The sequence below is a fragment of the Solanum stenotomum genome, chromosome 7, assembly GCF_019186545.1.
Source record: "Solanum stenotomum isolate F172 chromosome 7, ASM1918654v1, whole genome shotgun sequence".
NCBI lineage: Eukaryota > Viridiplantae > Streptophyta > Magnoliopsida > Solanales > Solanaceae > Solanum > Solanum stenotomum.
Window position 1 is genome coordinate 56,587,551 of NC_064288.1, and position 15,199 is coordinate 56,602,749.

The 15,199-nt window shown below is 33.9% G+C and overlaps 1 protein-coding gene and 1 long non-coding RNA gene across 2 annotated transcripts; both read left to right on the forward strand.

Moving 5' to 3' along the window:
* The first annotated feature begins 572 nt into the window (after nt 1-572).
* On the forward strand, nt 573-1,353 carry LOC125870076 (receptor-like protein 50). Its single transcript, XM_049550440.1, is given in 2 exon segments — nt 573-817; nt 819-1,353. Coding segments are annotated over 2 exon segments (780 nt in total).
* A 1,755-nt stretch (nt 1,354-3,108) lies between these two features.
* On the forward strand, nt 3,109-15,199 carry LOC125869596 (uncharacterized). The gene is made up of 6 exons (XR_007446867.1): nt 3,109-3,173; nt 5,349-5,409; nt 6,474-6,538; nt 13,604-13,732; nt 14,560-14,718; nt 15,048-15,199. It is a non-coding gene; the product is annotated as an uncharacterized LOC125869596 (long non-coding RNA).

Sequence of the window (15,199 nt, forward strand, 5' to 3'; positions counted from 1 at the left end):
GAATTTAAACTTTATGGGTTTGGGATTAATTCTTTTAAGTTACTGAGTTCTAAGCTGATTTAGTTTGTACATATTCAATGAATTTCTTACTACATATTTAGAATTTGAGTCAAAGTAGCTAAGTTCAACCGAACTTGTAATCAACATATTGGTTCCACCCTTGATAGTCGAATAGAGAGTTAATTAGGCCTTTTTCAATTTATTTTGATTTAATCATGTAGAATTCGAAGCTCATGTTGATCCTATTAACTTGAATTCGTGCCGAGTAGATCCACTAATTTGAATTGGTTTTTACCAAAACTATGAACACCCCTAGTGGTGCATATGAGTCAACTAAAACAATAAAAATACATAAAAGTCCCAGCATAGACTCAACTAAAATGCAAGAAATCATGGCCTTGATAAACTTTTTCCACATTGAATAAATATATTTGGTGAAAAACTTCTAAGTCTTCCACTAAATGAACCAAAAAAGACTAACATTAAACATTGGTAAATATTTTCTTTTCCTTTTATAAGTTCTTCCTAACTTCATACTACTTGAGTCTATCACCTTAACAAAAGTTGCATAAATGAAAATGAGAACTCTACACTTTCTATGTCTTTTCTTGATTCTTTTGTTTCAAATCTTATCACGAAATGAGATTTTCTTTGTTTCCTCTAAATGTCTTGATGATCAAAAGTCATTGTTGCTGCAATTGAAAGGCAGCCTCCAATATGATTCTAGTTTTTCAACCAAGTTGACGCGTTGGAATGACAACACAAGTGAATGTTGTGATTGGGATGGGGTGAAATGAGATTTCTATGGTCATGTGTTGCCTTGGAACTAGATATGAGTTGATTTCTAGTGGAGTTGAGAATTCAAGTGCTCTTTTAAGTTTTGAGTATCTTGAGAAGCTAAATTTGGCTTACAACAGGTTCGACGTTGGTATACCAGTTGGTATATACAATTTAGTCAACTTGAAGTACCTGAATTTATCAAATGCTGGTTTATTCGGGCAAATTCCTATGACGTTATCAAGATTAACCAGGCTAGTTACTCTTGATCTCTCAACTCTTCTCCAGCCACTTAAATTTGAGAGTCTTGATTTTATTGAGAACTTGACAGAACTTAGAGAGCTTTACCTAGATGGTGTTGACCTTTCAGCTCAGAGGAACGAGTGGTGTCAGTCTTTATCGTCATATTTGCCTAACTTGACGGCCTTGAGCTTGCGTGGTTGTCAAGTTTCAGGCCCTATTGATGATTCACTTTCCAACCTTCGATTTCTTTCAGTCATCTATCTAGACCAGAACAATCTCTCTACCACAGTTCCTGAATGTTTTGCCAAATTCTCCAACTTGACTAGTAACTGAAGCATTTATGGAGGCATCATTTATATCCTGCATGTTTAAATAGAATAACCATTATCTTGTGTATTTTATTTTGGTTCTAATCTTTTCTAGGTTAATGTAGATTAAAAGGTTCATCCGAGTAATTTGAATAATTCTTTTGCTGAGTTTTATGTAATTATTATCATGAAGTTATGAATGATGAGTAATTTGGTGTCCTTGCAGGTTATAGTTGGTACTTTTCCAGTTTTCCTATAAATTCAAGTACATGAAGTGAAAAATCGAAGAGTTGCAAGCACATCTAGTTTACTACTAATGTTTCTCCATCAGCATTTGTGCTTCATTTCCATCAAAAAATGGATAACATGTAGCCTATAATTTATGGAAAACGTTAAAACTTGTTTTGAATAATCTGTTATAGCTGAGTTCCTCTTTGTTGGCGTGTGTGATTTGGCCATGTAGTAATATGAGTTTGCAGACTTCACATTCCACAGTGTGCATTATTAATACAGGGGACTCTTGAAAAACTATAAGATATGTTCTTTTTTCAATTTAGATCTATTACCTCTTTGTGCTAAATTTTATTACCTTCTATATAGATTCTTTTTTCATCTGTCTTTTGATCTATATATGATTACAAAATAAAGTTGCACTTAAAAATCTTTCTTTGGTTAATTTTAGATTTAAGTAAGGACCAAATGTATCACTTTTTTTACAATCGATTGTGTACACACCACCTTTTCGCTAAAAAAACACCAAAATGGTGTTGAAGGAGTTCTTCACCCTTATCCAAAGATGACGGGATTGACCTGAAGAACTTCTTGGTAAAGAGTGCCTACGGACTACCAAGCATGAATCTGAATTAGTCTGGCCAATTCTAAAGCCACCCAACAAAAAAAAAAAATAACCTCAACCAGAAGCATACACAGCTCAAGTTCAATCTTCATTCTTTATGATTGGAGTCAATTCCATGGCAACCAAAAGGAAGGAAACACATTTTGCAGTCTAAAAATAGTAAGAGTAAGGGTCCTCTTTAAGGTGATTCTAAACTATTAGGTATTCTTGCTACTTAGTTTATAGAGTTTTTTTTTTTTTGTTTTGGGATAACAACACCTTTATTTTTATTGTGATTGATAAACTTTGTTTTTTATTCTTGTAATTTTTTGCAATATGTATTTAATATTAAATAAATCAAAATATGTGATTTTAATCTCTAATTTGATGACTCTTTAATTTCAATATCTCATATAACACTCTAAATCACCATAAAACTAGAAAATATTTTGATAAATTAAAAAAGAAATTTTAATTTAAAATTATTTGCCCTCAACTTCAGGAACATTTCAAAGGTATTTTAGTAACATCAATAATTTATATTAAAATGATAACAGAAGTGTTTTTGTGAGAGAATTTAGCAAGAGAGGAAGGAAGAAAGTTGAGAAATACTAATGGGTTCTTGGCAAGACTTTGAATCCAGCACGAATCTGAATTTAATTGGGTTTCAATGTGGATATCGGACACTAGGTGTAACTAAAAAAAGAAAAAACCAAGTAAGCAATCACATCCTCTTCCTCAGGTTTGGCTCAATTTGCCTTGTTTGGGTCTTACATGGAAATTAAAAAACCACCATTCTTCCTTGGGTATTGTTTTATGGATGGAAATCAGTAGGAAAACATTGAAAGGTATTTTTTTTTTGGCTTTTCACCTGGTGTTTGAAGTCCATGTTGGAGCCCCGATTAAATCTGGATCGTCCACTGCAACGGTTCATTCGGGAGCTCCCAACAGAATTTTCTCCATATCCAGCTCCCGAGACCTATGTTAAGGGTGAAGCAGAATTTTGAAAGGTATTAATTGGTTTCCACTTATGTTTGGACTATTATGGTTATTTATTTAGTTATATATTTTGATACTAAATTTATTGACTTCCTTGATCTGGGTCTAATGAAAACAACGCCATAGAGATAAGATCTGTGTACATGTAATCCTCCCCGTACTCCACTTTGTGGGATTACATTGGATATGTTGTTGTTGAACAAAATTTATAAACTTAATTACATTAGTTCTACTTATTTATTTTGGTAATCTCATGCATCACCTGATAACTCCATTATTTTAACTTGTGTAAAATTGTCTGGGAATTCAGTTGTATTCTCATTGTCGCTTAATGTTTTGTGTATTAAAATTGTTGACACTTGAAGAGTGTTTGCTTTTAAATATGCTCTTGATGTTTCAACAATGTAGGCATAAACCTTATTAAGATGTCACTATAGTCCTTGATTAGATAAGTCTTTCTTGTTTTCTTTTGTCTTGGTAGTGGGTTGGGGATAGAGCATGAGGGGGTTCGACCTTAAAGTTTGGGTACCACCATGTTGATCAAACATGATCCGTTGAACATTAAAGATTGGATTGCGATTTATTAATGCCTATGAGTCGGATTATGTATGTAAAAAGAAATAGTCAAGGATTTTTCAATTTGGACCTTATTTGAAGTTTGTTTTTAGTTAGTGTAAATAAATGGATCTTGGGCCTAACTCGACCACAAAAGATAGATTATAGGGTGATGAATGTCCAAGTCTAGATAAGGAGACCAAATCTCCCATCCCTAGTTGATGTGGGACACTCAACATCCCCTACATGCTCAGGGCTGGACATTTGGTGTATGAACAATTTAATATGGGGACCCAACATGGGTTAACCATGAATTGGGATGGGTCTTGTTCTTATACCAGGTAAAAAATGGATCTTAGACCTAACTCAACCCGAAAAGTTAGTTTATAAGGTGATAAGTGTCCAACTCCTTATAAGGAGATCAAATCTCCCATCTCTATACTTAGCTGATGTGCGACACTCAAGAGTTAGGAAAACTAGTTGTAGTAGGAATACAAATTGGTTGCATTTATTACTTTTACCCTATGTAATCTAGTAATTGGATTGCCCTCTAAAACCCCTCTAAAGACTAAACATTAGTAATCATTCAACATGGCTCTCTTAACCCAAGATAAGAGGTTAAGAGGCATAGTCTCTTGTTGAAAAACACACAACAAAAATGGGAAAGAACATAAGTTACACTTGGTTGGTTATCTAAAGGGCCTGTCTAACCCAAGAAGTGCTACAGAGGAAGAGGATACAATTGGTTCCTAGGTGTTTTCTGTTTATGGTGACCGAGGAGACAAACAAGCACCTTTTTTTGCATTGCAAGTACACTGCTCAGTTGTGGAATTTGTTTCTCAACATTACTGGCTATAGCTGGGCCATGCCTGAGCATACAACAGACCTTCTTAGTTGTTGGATTAGAAGAGGGGGAAGTAAGAGCCAAAAGAGATGGTGGAGATTGATTCCCTCATGTATATGGTGCTCAATATGGAGGGAGAGAAATGCCAGATGTTTCGAAGATAGGTCCAATTCCATTCATAAAGTCTAATGGAATTGTATTGTATCTCTACTTTTTTTGGTGTAAACAGCTATGTATAGAAGATACTGAACAGATTATAGATCTGATAGGGAGTCTGTAGTTTAACTTTTTGGTGGTGGCCAGCATATCCTTAATGCTGAAGAATACAAACTTACCAGTTCCAAAAAAAAATGAAAAAGAGGAAGCATGGTACACTTATAGTCTAAAAAAAATAAGTTATGTAAGGCCATCAATGTGCATCGGTGCTTGACCTTGAGGCACCTTCTCTATCAAGAAGTTATATAAGGCCTCAACAGCCTAGAAAGATGAAATCCGGTGTCAACGGTACTGACAATTCAATTTTTATTCAGTTGTATATATGTTTATTTTGATTTTTTTTTCCTGAGATTTGTTTCACATGAGTCATGTGTCTTCAAAATCTTTAATTTTATAGAACTTGTGTCAGCTTTTAGTTTTTGCTTTTTGATTATAAGAAGATTGGAAATAGAAAAACCATAATTCTTCATCATGTACTTTGTTTTTAAAAAAAAAAAGAAATTAAATAATTTGGACTGAAATTAGTACTTCTTCAGATAAATTGAAAAGCTTTCTCCCTTTTTTTTGGCAGAATGAAACAACGATAGTTTGGGTACTGTTCAGTTGTTGTTGAGATGCGTATGAAAATCAAGGTGAGTTCTACAATTAGGGGAAAATATTGAAAGGTATTAACTGGTTCCAACTTATGTTTGAACTGTTATGGCTATTTATTTACTTATTTACATATTTTGATACAGAATCTCTAGACAAAATTACATTAGTTCTACTATTGAATTTTGGTTATTTTTGCATCCCGTGTTAACTTCATTGTTTTATCAAATTTGACTGTATCTGAGAATTGAAATGTGTTCTCATTGTCATCTAATGTCTTACGTATTAAAATTGTTGAAACTTGCCGAAGAGTGCCTGCCTTTTGAGGTGCTCTTAATGTTTGGCATAAACCTTAAAAAGATGTCTCTATATCCTTGATTAGATGCTTCTTATTTGTTTTCTTTTGTCTTGGTAGCGGGTTGGGGATAGAGGGTGAGGAGAGTCAACCTTTGGATTTGAGTACTAACATGTTGATCAAACATGATTCGTTGAAGCCCCCAAGGCATAGCTCAAGTGGCAAAAGGTGGAGGATTTGTGGCTTAGGTCGCAGGTTCAAGCCCACACCATGCAAAGTGAAGCCCAATATTTAAGTGGAGAAGGGTAGAAGGGCGGGCCCATTATCCACTGAGTTTAGAGGGTTGTGATTGGTCCAAAGGGCGGGTCACAAATGGATTTCTCGGTTATCAAAAAAAAAAAAAAAACATGATTCGTTGAATCCTAAAGTTTGGATTGCACTTAGTAAATGCCTATGAGTAGGATTATGTCTATAAAAAGTAGTCAAAGTTTTTCCAATTTGGGGATTATTTGAATTATGTGCTTAATTAGGAAAATCAGTAATAAGCTGCATTAGTAAAACCCCTCTAAAGACTACAGATTTTCTAGTATCACCTGAAAACAGAAGAACTCTTGTTGAAAGAAAGCAACAAAAATGAAAAAAGAGAGAGGAAATGATTCTTCTGCTAATGATTTTATATGGGTTCTTGGCCTAAGGGCACCACCTCCTAAAAAGATGATGCCTGTCAATGGTACCGGCTCTCCAATTTTTATTTAGTTATATATCTGTTGAGTTTGATCTTTTTTCTGAAATTAAACATTCTTATTACAGTTGTTCTAGCAGAAAAGAAGCCTGAAGAAACACATCGGGATTTCCTGACTATTGATCAAGGACAGGTCTCATTTTTGTACTTCTCCTGTGTTCATGTTCTTTTGGACATGAAAATCATTCTTGTTATGTGTGCTATCTTCTTCTCTAACATTTGTATTTATCTAGTAATGCTTTTGTTGATTTGTTCTGGTGCCTCCATAATCTTCTGAGTTCTGATTGTCCAATTTTCATGTGGTGTATTTCCGCAAGTCTGCTTCTGTCTCCTTGATTTAGTTTGCTTTGTGAATGGAGACTTCGTATTTTTGGGTGGTAAATTGGAACAAGGAGCTGAATTATGACAATTGTTAGCGGATAATAGATGAAGACTAAGGCCATAAGCTTTATGCTCATCTTCTATGGAGATGCCTTTTCATTTTCATTTGTTCAAAACATTCTTTGCTGCTGATGGTTTTCTGTCACCACCAAAATTTAAGCCATACTTTCCAGGAAGTTCTTATTCTGTTCTTAAAACCTTCAATTCTTGGCCAAAACACAAAAACAACACTTTTCATTGCACTGTAAACATTTTGGGGGATCAAACTTTTTGACGGAAAGACTCTTGGTCTGGTGTCTATTCTAGAAGCTTGAGCTTAAACTACATGTATATTTTTCATATAACTCCTCATGTTGCCGACAACATTTTCAAGCAGGTTGAAGTACATTGCAGTCCTTGAGAGCAATTTCTTTAAAATGTAACATTGGTATTTGGGCTAACGTACGTGTTCCATAACTGTTTCCACCAAGTACTTGCATCCTCCCGCCAATATAGGTACCCCATAACTTTTCCCAGGGCTCAGGTAGATGTAAACATTGGCACTTAGCTTTTTTGCCTATGTTGGGATTAAAACTCCCGTCTCCCATGGTCGTCATTCCAGTACCCTTGATTGCTCTCAGAAACACAATTTCACTGCTGATATCCTCACCGCTTACCTATTGTATACCTTCACAATAGCAAGTCTAACTATTTCTCCTATGGTCATGACAGAGTTGTCACTTGTCAAAATTTTCTGTAGAAATTTAGTACAAATCCATACTCAACATTAGGAATTCTCATATTATGTGGCCATAGTAAGACCTATAGTGCTTTTTGGATCTTCTTATCTCAGAAAGGAACTTGCTAAAGATGTTGACCACCTCTTTTTGCATTGTTGAGTTACTACCCAGATGTGGAGCATGTTTTTGTCAATCTTACGCATGTCCTGGTCCGTGCCAAAATCCACTAGGGAGCTATTGCTATGTTGGAACAAAGAAAGGATGTGCGAGAAATCACAGAATACTTAGTATACCGTCCCTCAGGCCATTTAGTGTGCTGTTTGTCTTGAAAGAACTGATAGAATTTTTGAAAGCCATAGAAGAATTTACATAGCCTAAAACAAAGATGTCTATTTTGCTTGTTTTGTTGGTGCAACTTGGTTATTTTGCATGGTGTTGATGCAATTTTAGATGCAATCATAGATCTGCACAATTTGTAGAAATGTTTTATCGCACTGTCTTAGTGCAAGCATTTATAAAATCTTTGATTACCTATCAAATAAAGAGAACTTGCTAAATAATCAATTTTTCCAGAGTTAGTATTTCCCTATTTGTTGAAAAATCATTCTCTGCTTTGGTGTTGAGTATTAATGTCAGTCTCAGAGGCTCGCTGGAAGGAAGATAAGAAGTAAATAAATATAAAATTTACAACAATTACTAAACTACCTAAAATTAGTAAATCTTGCCAAAACCCTACATCATCTATGTCTGCGACATATTATTATTGCAATTCTAACTTCTTATTCTCCACTGTCAATAGTGGCACACTACATGTTATTTATGTTAGTAATTTGCAATACTCAATTTAATAATGTTAACGGAAGTATTGATTAAGTTCTCATTCGTTAACAAAATGAATCCTTTGGTGTTTGAACATTACATTAACTTATCAAAAATAAAGAAAAGGTTTTTGAAGATCACATTACTGGCTTGACATTATTTATTGTTGCATCTTTTAGGCAGTTTGGAAAGCCTCTTTTGGTATACTAGCTTAGTGTTACCTAATATATGTATCTATCTGATGTGGTTGGAAATGAAAATCAGAAATCATTATGTTTTATATTGACAAGAACATGAACTATAAAAAATTAGGAATGTATATGACACAGTTGTGGTCATCGTGATGTTTTTCTCCTCCCTCCATTTATTAGACATACTAAAGTTAGTCATCCCGTTGAATGCTAGTAAAAGACTAATGTGGTTTGATGTATTATGTCTTGTTTTATAATTTTTCTATTGATAGTAGTAATCAGTGAAAACTAGCAGGTTCTTCTTGTATTTTGTTCTTAGACTGCGGACCTCTGTTGATCTTCCCAATGGCTGTCATGTTCATTAGTTGCCTACCGCCTGAGATTTGTTTGATAGTATTTGGAATTGTACTTCTTGCATGCTCTCCATTTTCCTTTTACTAAGTAATGAGTTTTTTTCTTTTTTTAACTAAAGTAGGCAAGTTGTACGTATTGGGTGATAAAAGTGCACTCAACGAACTCCATTTACCTTTCAGGATATTAGAGAAGAAGTTCTGACTTATTTTCAGAACAGTACCAACAATTCTGAAAATTGCTATGGTCGCAGACGGATGGGCTCTATCTTGTCAGCTACTGGTTCAGTTTTGCACCCGAATTCGAATGAGGTACCTGATTTACTTATTCACATTGTTTCTGGTTGCATCTCACGAGTTTAGTCCAGCACAATCATTACAATGAACAACAACGATGTTGCACATAGTTATCTCCACTTCTCATGTTTAATAGGTAACGGACATAATGTGCTATCTAGATATAGCGAAGGAGATTTCTGATGTTATGCTTGGATAAGCTGATAAATAAATAGATCTAATATGCTGCAAACTAGTTAGGATGACATAGCTAATGAACTGTTAAGTATTCAGTTCCATAATATAGATATACTAAAATATTGTGGTAACTCATAAAAAAGATTCTCAAAATAGATAAATCATATCTATAGTACTCCGTCCGTTCACTATACTAAAACTAAATTGTACGACAATTTTTTTCTTCATGTTTTCCACGTACCATTAACTACTCATTCCAAATCACTCTTCAAGTCCATCAAGACTATACATCATGGAAAATATGTATTTTATTTATTATTTCTTAAAGGAAGTGTAGAAGTATTCAGTTCCATAAAAGTCGCATTTATCATTTTTACAAATGTGATAATATGTAAGTTGTTTTTTTTGTATGTATCAACTTTAAGGAGTAAAGGGTGATCTGCTCTTGGAAACTTCTTAAGCATGGATTGTAGTTTCCTCCCTAATTTGTGTGAGAGACTTTCATTTTGGAAGTGTTGAATTGTGTGAACCGTCTCATCTAAAGGTTTAAACACACTTTCTCCTGTGCAGACCTGTCTCTTCAAGGCCAAACACATGAAAATGATCTTGACTGTGTTTATGAAGTTTCTGAAAGCAAACTATCTGAAAATTTTGAGTGCCTTTCTATACTTCTCTGAATTTTTTGTTGAAGACACTCCTATGTTATTCTGCTTATCGAGTTTTGTCGTTGGTTATAAACATGAGATTCTAGAATTTATGTATCGTGAATCTTAAGATACTTATCTTATGATTATACATGTCGTTCTGCAGGGTTCATATAAAATAAATTATCTTTTGGGAAGATTTATTATATTTGAAGATGGTCAAGTGCAGCAACATGAATCATGGACAATATCCTGTGTTGGTTCATCTTGTCTTGTTATTACAGATGAAGTTAATGGTCGTTTGATTGCAGCAGAGCCAGTCCAGGTTCTTACTGCTTACTTTAATTCCAAAATTACCATTTTTTTTGTTTTTCTAAGAAATTCTTTTGGTGCTAACTATAATTGAAGTATTAGATTCTATCTCACCTGAATAAGTACTTAACTAGTAAGTGAAGCATTTATGGAGACATCATTTATATCCTGCATGTTTAAATAGAATAACCATTATCTTGTGTATTTTATTTTGGTTCTAATCTTTTCTAGGTTAATGTAGACTAAAAGGTTCATCCGAGTAATTTGAATAATTCTTTTGCCGAGTTTTATGTAATCATTATTATGTCATGAAGTTATGAATGATGAGTAATTTGGTGTCCTTGCAGGTTATAGTTGGTACTTTTCCTATAAATTCAAGTACATGAAGTGAAAAATCGAAGAGTTGGAAGCACATCTAGTTTACTACTAATGTTTCTCCATCAGCATTTGTTGGGATTAAAACTCCCGTCTCCTATGGTCGTCATTCCAGTACCCTTGATTGCTCTCAGAAACACAATTTCACTGCTGATATCCTCACTGCTTACCTATTGTATACCTTCACAATAGCAAGTCTAACTATTTCTCCTATGGTCATGACAGAGTTGTCACTTGTCAAAATTTTCTGTAGAAATTTAGTACAAATCCATACTCAACATTAGGAATTCTCATATTATGTGGCCATAGTAAGACCTATAGTGCTTTTTGGATCTTCTTATCTCAGAAAGGAACTTGCTAAAGATGTTGACCACCTCTTTTTGCATTGTTGAGTTACTACCCAGATGTGGAGCATGTTTTTGTCAATCTTACGCATGTCCTGGTCCGTGCCAAAATCCACTAGGGAGCTATTGCTATGTTGGAACAAAGAAAGGATGTGCGAGAAATCACAGAATACTTAGTATACCGTCCCTCAGGCCATTTAGTGTGCTGTTTGTCTTGAAAGAACTGATAGAATTTTTGAAAGCCATAGAAGAATTTACATAGCCTAAAACAAAGATGTCTATTTTGCTTGTTTTGTTGGTGCAACTTGGTTATTTTGCATGGTGTTGATGCAATTTTAGATGCAATCATAGATCTGCACAATTTGTAGAAATGTTTTATCGCACTGTCTTAGTGCAAGCATTTATAAAATCTTTGATTACCTATCAAATAAAGAGAACTTGCTAAATAATCAATTTTTCCAGAGTTAGTATTTCCCTATTTGTTGAAAAATCATTCTCTGCTTTGGTGTTGAGTATTAATGTCAGTCTCAGAGGCTCGCTGGAAGGAAGATAAGAAGTAAATAAATATAAAATTTACAACAATTACTAAACTACCTAAAATTAGTAAATCTTGCCAAAACCCTACATCATCTATGTCTGCGACATATTATTATTGCAATTCTAACTTCTTATTCTCCACTGTCAATAGTGGCACACTACATGTTATTTATGTTAGTAATTTGCAATACTCAATTTAATAATGTTAACGGAAGTATTGATTAAGTTCTCATTCGTTAACAAAATGAATCCTTTGGTGTTTGAACATTACATTAACTTATCAAAAATAAAGAGAAGGTTTTTGAAGATCACATTACTGGCTTGACATTATTTATTGTTGCATCTTTTAGGCAGTTTGGAAAGCCTCTTTTGGTATACTAGCTTAGTGTTACCTAATATATGTATCTATGTGATGTGGTTGGAAATGAAAATCAGAAATCATTATGTAACCTAAGTGTAGGTAATATTAGGTAGTTGCGTATATACAATCAATCAACTATGCCTCAAATATCAATCCTAAACAAGTTGGATCGACTAACCTAGATTATATGTGTCCATTCTGCTCTATTGTTGCCCGATATTCAATCAATCAAGTATGCCTCAAGCTTAAACATGTTTGGGTTGAAATATATCATACATGTCCATTCTGCTCTATTGTGTTCCATTTCATTCCAATGTTATATCATTTGTCTTTTGAGGTAAATTGGGGGTTATTTAATTCTCACATCATTCCTATTTAAATATATAAATCCCGAATCTTTAAACAGACTCTTGTCAAATATTGAACTTAATGTAAGTATAGCGACAACTACTAGCCTTAGTCCCAATTACATTGTATCACCTACATGAATGATGGATCTTTTGCTTCAATTGTATTACATTCTTAGCTAAGTCCTTGTAGGGATGTGTGAGTTAAAAAGGATATTAGAATTTTAAATTGTGAACTAAAATGGCAATCTATTGAATTAGGAGCTTTACTTAGAAAATACTTGTTGTGACATAATTCCTATCATACCATAAATTATCAAATAAAAGCATATTTTCCCCATGAAATTCCAAAAGTGTTTGTAGCAAACAGAGAAAAGGATAAATTTTCAAATCATAGGTTCTCATGTGTTGGAATTACCGTGAACTCACAGTTAGTGAGATTAAGTGTACCACTGTAATTGTGATCCGCTATCTTATAGAAAAATCTCAAACCATGCAATTTATTACCAAGGGGAGTGTGCCTTGCATCGTTCCAAGTTTGCGAATTTGAGTTTGGCTTTGTGGGTCTATCTATTTTCAAATATATGGTGTTTTAACTCGATTACTTAAAAGTGATGATCGGTGTAAGCAGGTGATCTTGAAAATCAGGTCATATGGAACAAAATTTGCTATTCATGAAGCATATCTCTAGGCCTTGAATATGCTTGCGGAAAACCCAATTACTTTTTTCCCTGACAAATAAGACTGAAGTGGTTAGGGTACAAAACTTGTTGCATAATCTTTAACTTTTAAATTTTGATCGATGATATAGCTGATATGTTCTATAGTAATAACAAAGGCTGTAGATTTTCTTCCTTGTTTTATAAGCCTAGAGGCTTAAAGTATAATTACAGTGACCTTCCAGAATGGTTCTAAACAAAATATATAAACAAGAACATGAACTTTAAAACAAATTAGGAATGTATGTGGCACAGTTGCGGTCATCGTGATGTTTTTCTCCTCCCTCCATTTGTTAAACATACTAAAAAGCTAGTCATCCCGTTGAATGCTACTAAAAGACTAACATGGTTTGATGTCTTATGTCTTGTTTTATAATTTCTCTATCAAGTTCTTCTTGTATTTTGCTCTTAGATTGCGGACCTCTGTTGATCTTCCCAATGGCTGTCATGTTCATTAGTTGCCTACCGCCTGAGATTTGTTTGATAGTATTTGGAATTGTACTTCTTGCATGCTCTCCATTTTCATTTTACTAAGTAATGAGTTTTTTTCTTTTTTTACAAAAGTAGGCAAGTTGTACGTATTGGGTGATAAAAGTGCACTCAAAGAACTCCATTTACCTTTCAGGATATTAGAGAAGAAGTTCTGACTTATTTTCAGAACAGTACCAACAATTCTGAAAATTCCTATGGTCGCAGACGGATGGGCTCGATCTTATCAGCTACTGGTTCAGTTTTGCACCCGAATTCGAATGAGGTACCTGATTACTTATTCACATTGTTTCTGGTTGCATCTCACGAGTTTAGTCCAGCACAATCATTACAATGAACAACAACGATGTTGCACATAGTTATCTCCACTTCTCTTGCTTAATAGGTAATGGACATAATATGCTATCTAGATATAGTGAAGGAGATTTCTAAAATATTGCTGCAAACTAGTTAGGATGACATTGCTAATGACATGTTAAGTATTCAGTTCAATAATATGGATATACTAAAATGTTGTGGTAACTCATAAAAAAGATTCTCAAAATAGATAAATCATATATTAGTACTCCCTCCGTTCACTATACTAAAACTAAATTTGTATGACAATTTTTTTCTTCATGTTTTACACGTACCATTATCTACTCACTCCAAAAAGTCACATTTATCATTTACAAATGTGATTATATGTAAGTTGTCTTTTTGTATGTATCAACTTTAAGGAGTAAATAGTGATCTACTCTTGGAAACTTCCTAAGCATGGATTGTAGTTTCCTCCCTAATTTGTGTGAGAGACTTTCATTTTGGAAGTGTTGAATTGTGTGAACCGCCTCATCTAAAGGTTTAAACACGCTTTCTCCTGTCTCTTCAAGGCCAAACACATGAAAATGATCTTGACTGTGTTTATGAAGTTTCTGAAAGCAAACTATCTGAAAATTTTAAGTGACCTTCTATTCTCTGAATTTTTTGTTGAAGACACTCCTATGTTATTCTGCTTATCGAGTTTTGTCGTTGGTTATAAACATGAGATTCAAGAATTTACGTATGTTGAACTCTTAAGATACTTATCTTATGATTATACATGTCGTTCTGCAGGGTTCATATAAAATAAATTATCTTTTGGGAAGATTTATTATATTTGAAGATGGTCAAGTGCAGCAACATGAATCATGGACAATATCCTGTGTTGGTTCATCTTGTCTTGTTATTACAGATGAAGTTAATGGTCGTTTGATTGCAGCAGAGCCAGTCCAGGTTCTTACTGTTTACTTCTTTAATTCCAAAATTACCATTTTTTTTGTTTTCTAAGAAAATCTTTTGGTGCTTACTATAATTGAAGTATTAGATTCTATCTCACCTGAATAAGTACTAGTAACTGAAGCATTTATGGAGACATCATTTATATCCTGCATGTTTAAATAGAATAACCATTATCTTGTGTATTTTATTTTGGCTCTAACCTTTTCTAGGTTAATGTAGATTAAAAGGTTCATTCGAGTAATTTGAATAATTCTTTTGCTGAGTTTTCTGTAATCATTATTATCATGAAGTTATGAATGATGAGTAATTTGTTGTCCTTGCAGGTTATAGTTGGTACTTTTCCTATGAATTCAAGTACATGAAGTGAAAAATTGAAGAGTTGCAAGCACATCTAGTTTGCCAGTAATGTTTCTCCATCAGCATTTGTGCTTCATTTCCATAAAAAAGAAATGGATGACATGTAGCCTATATTTTA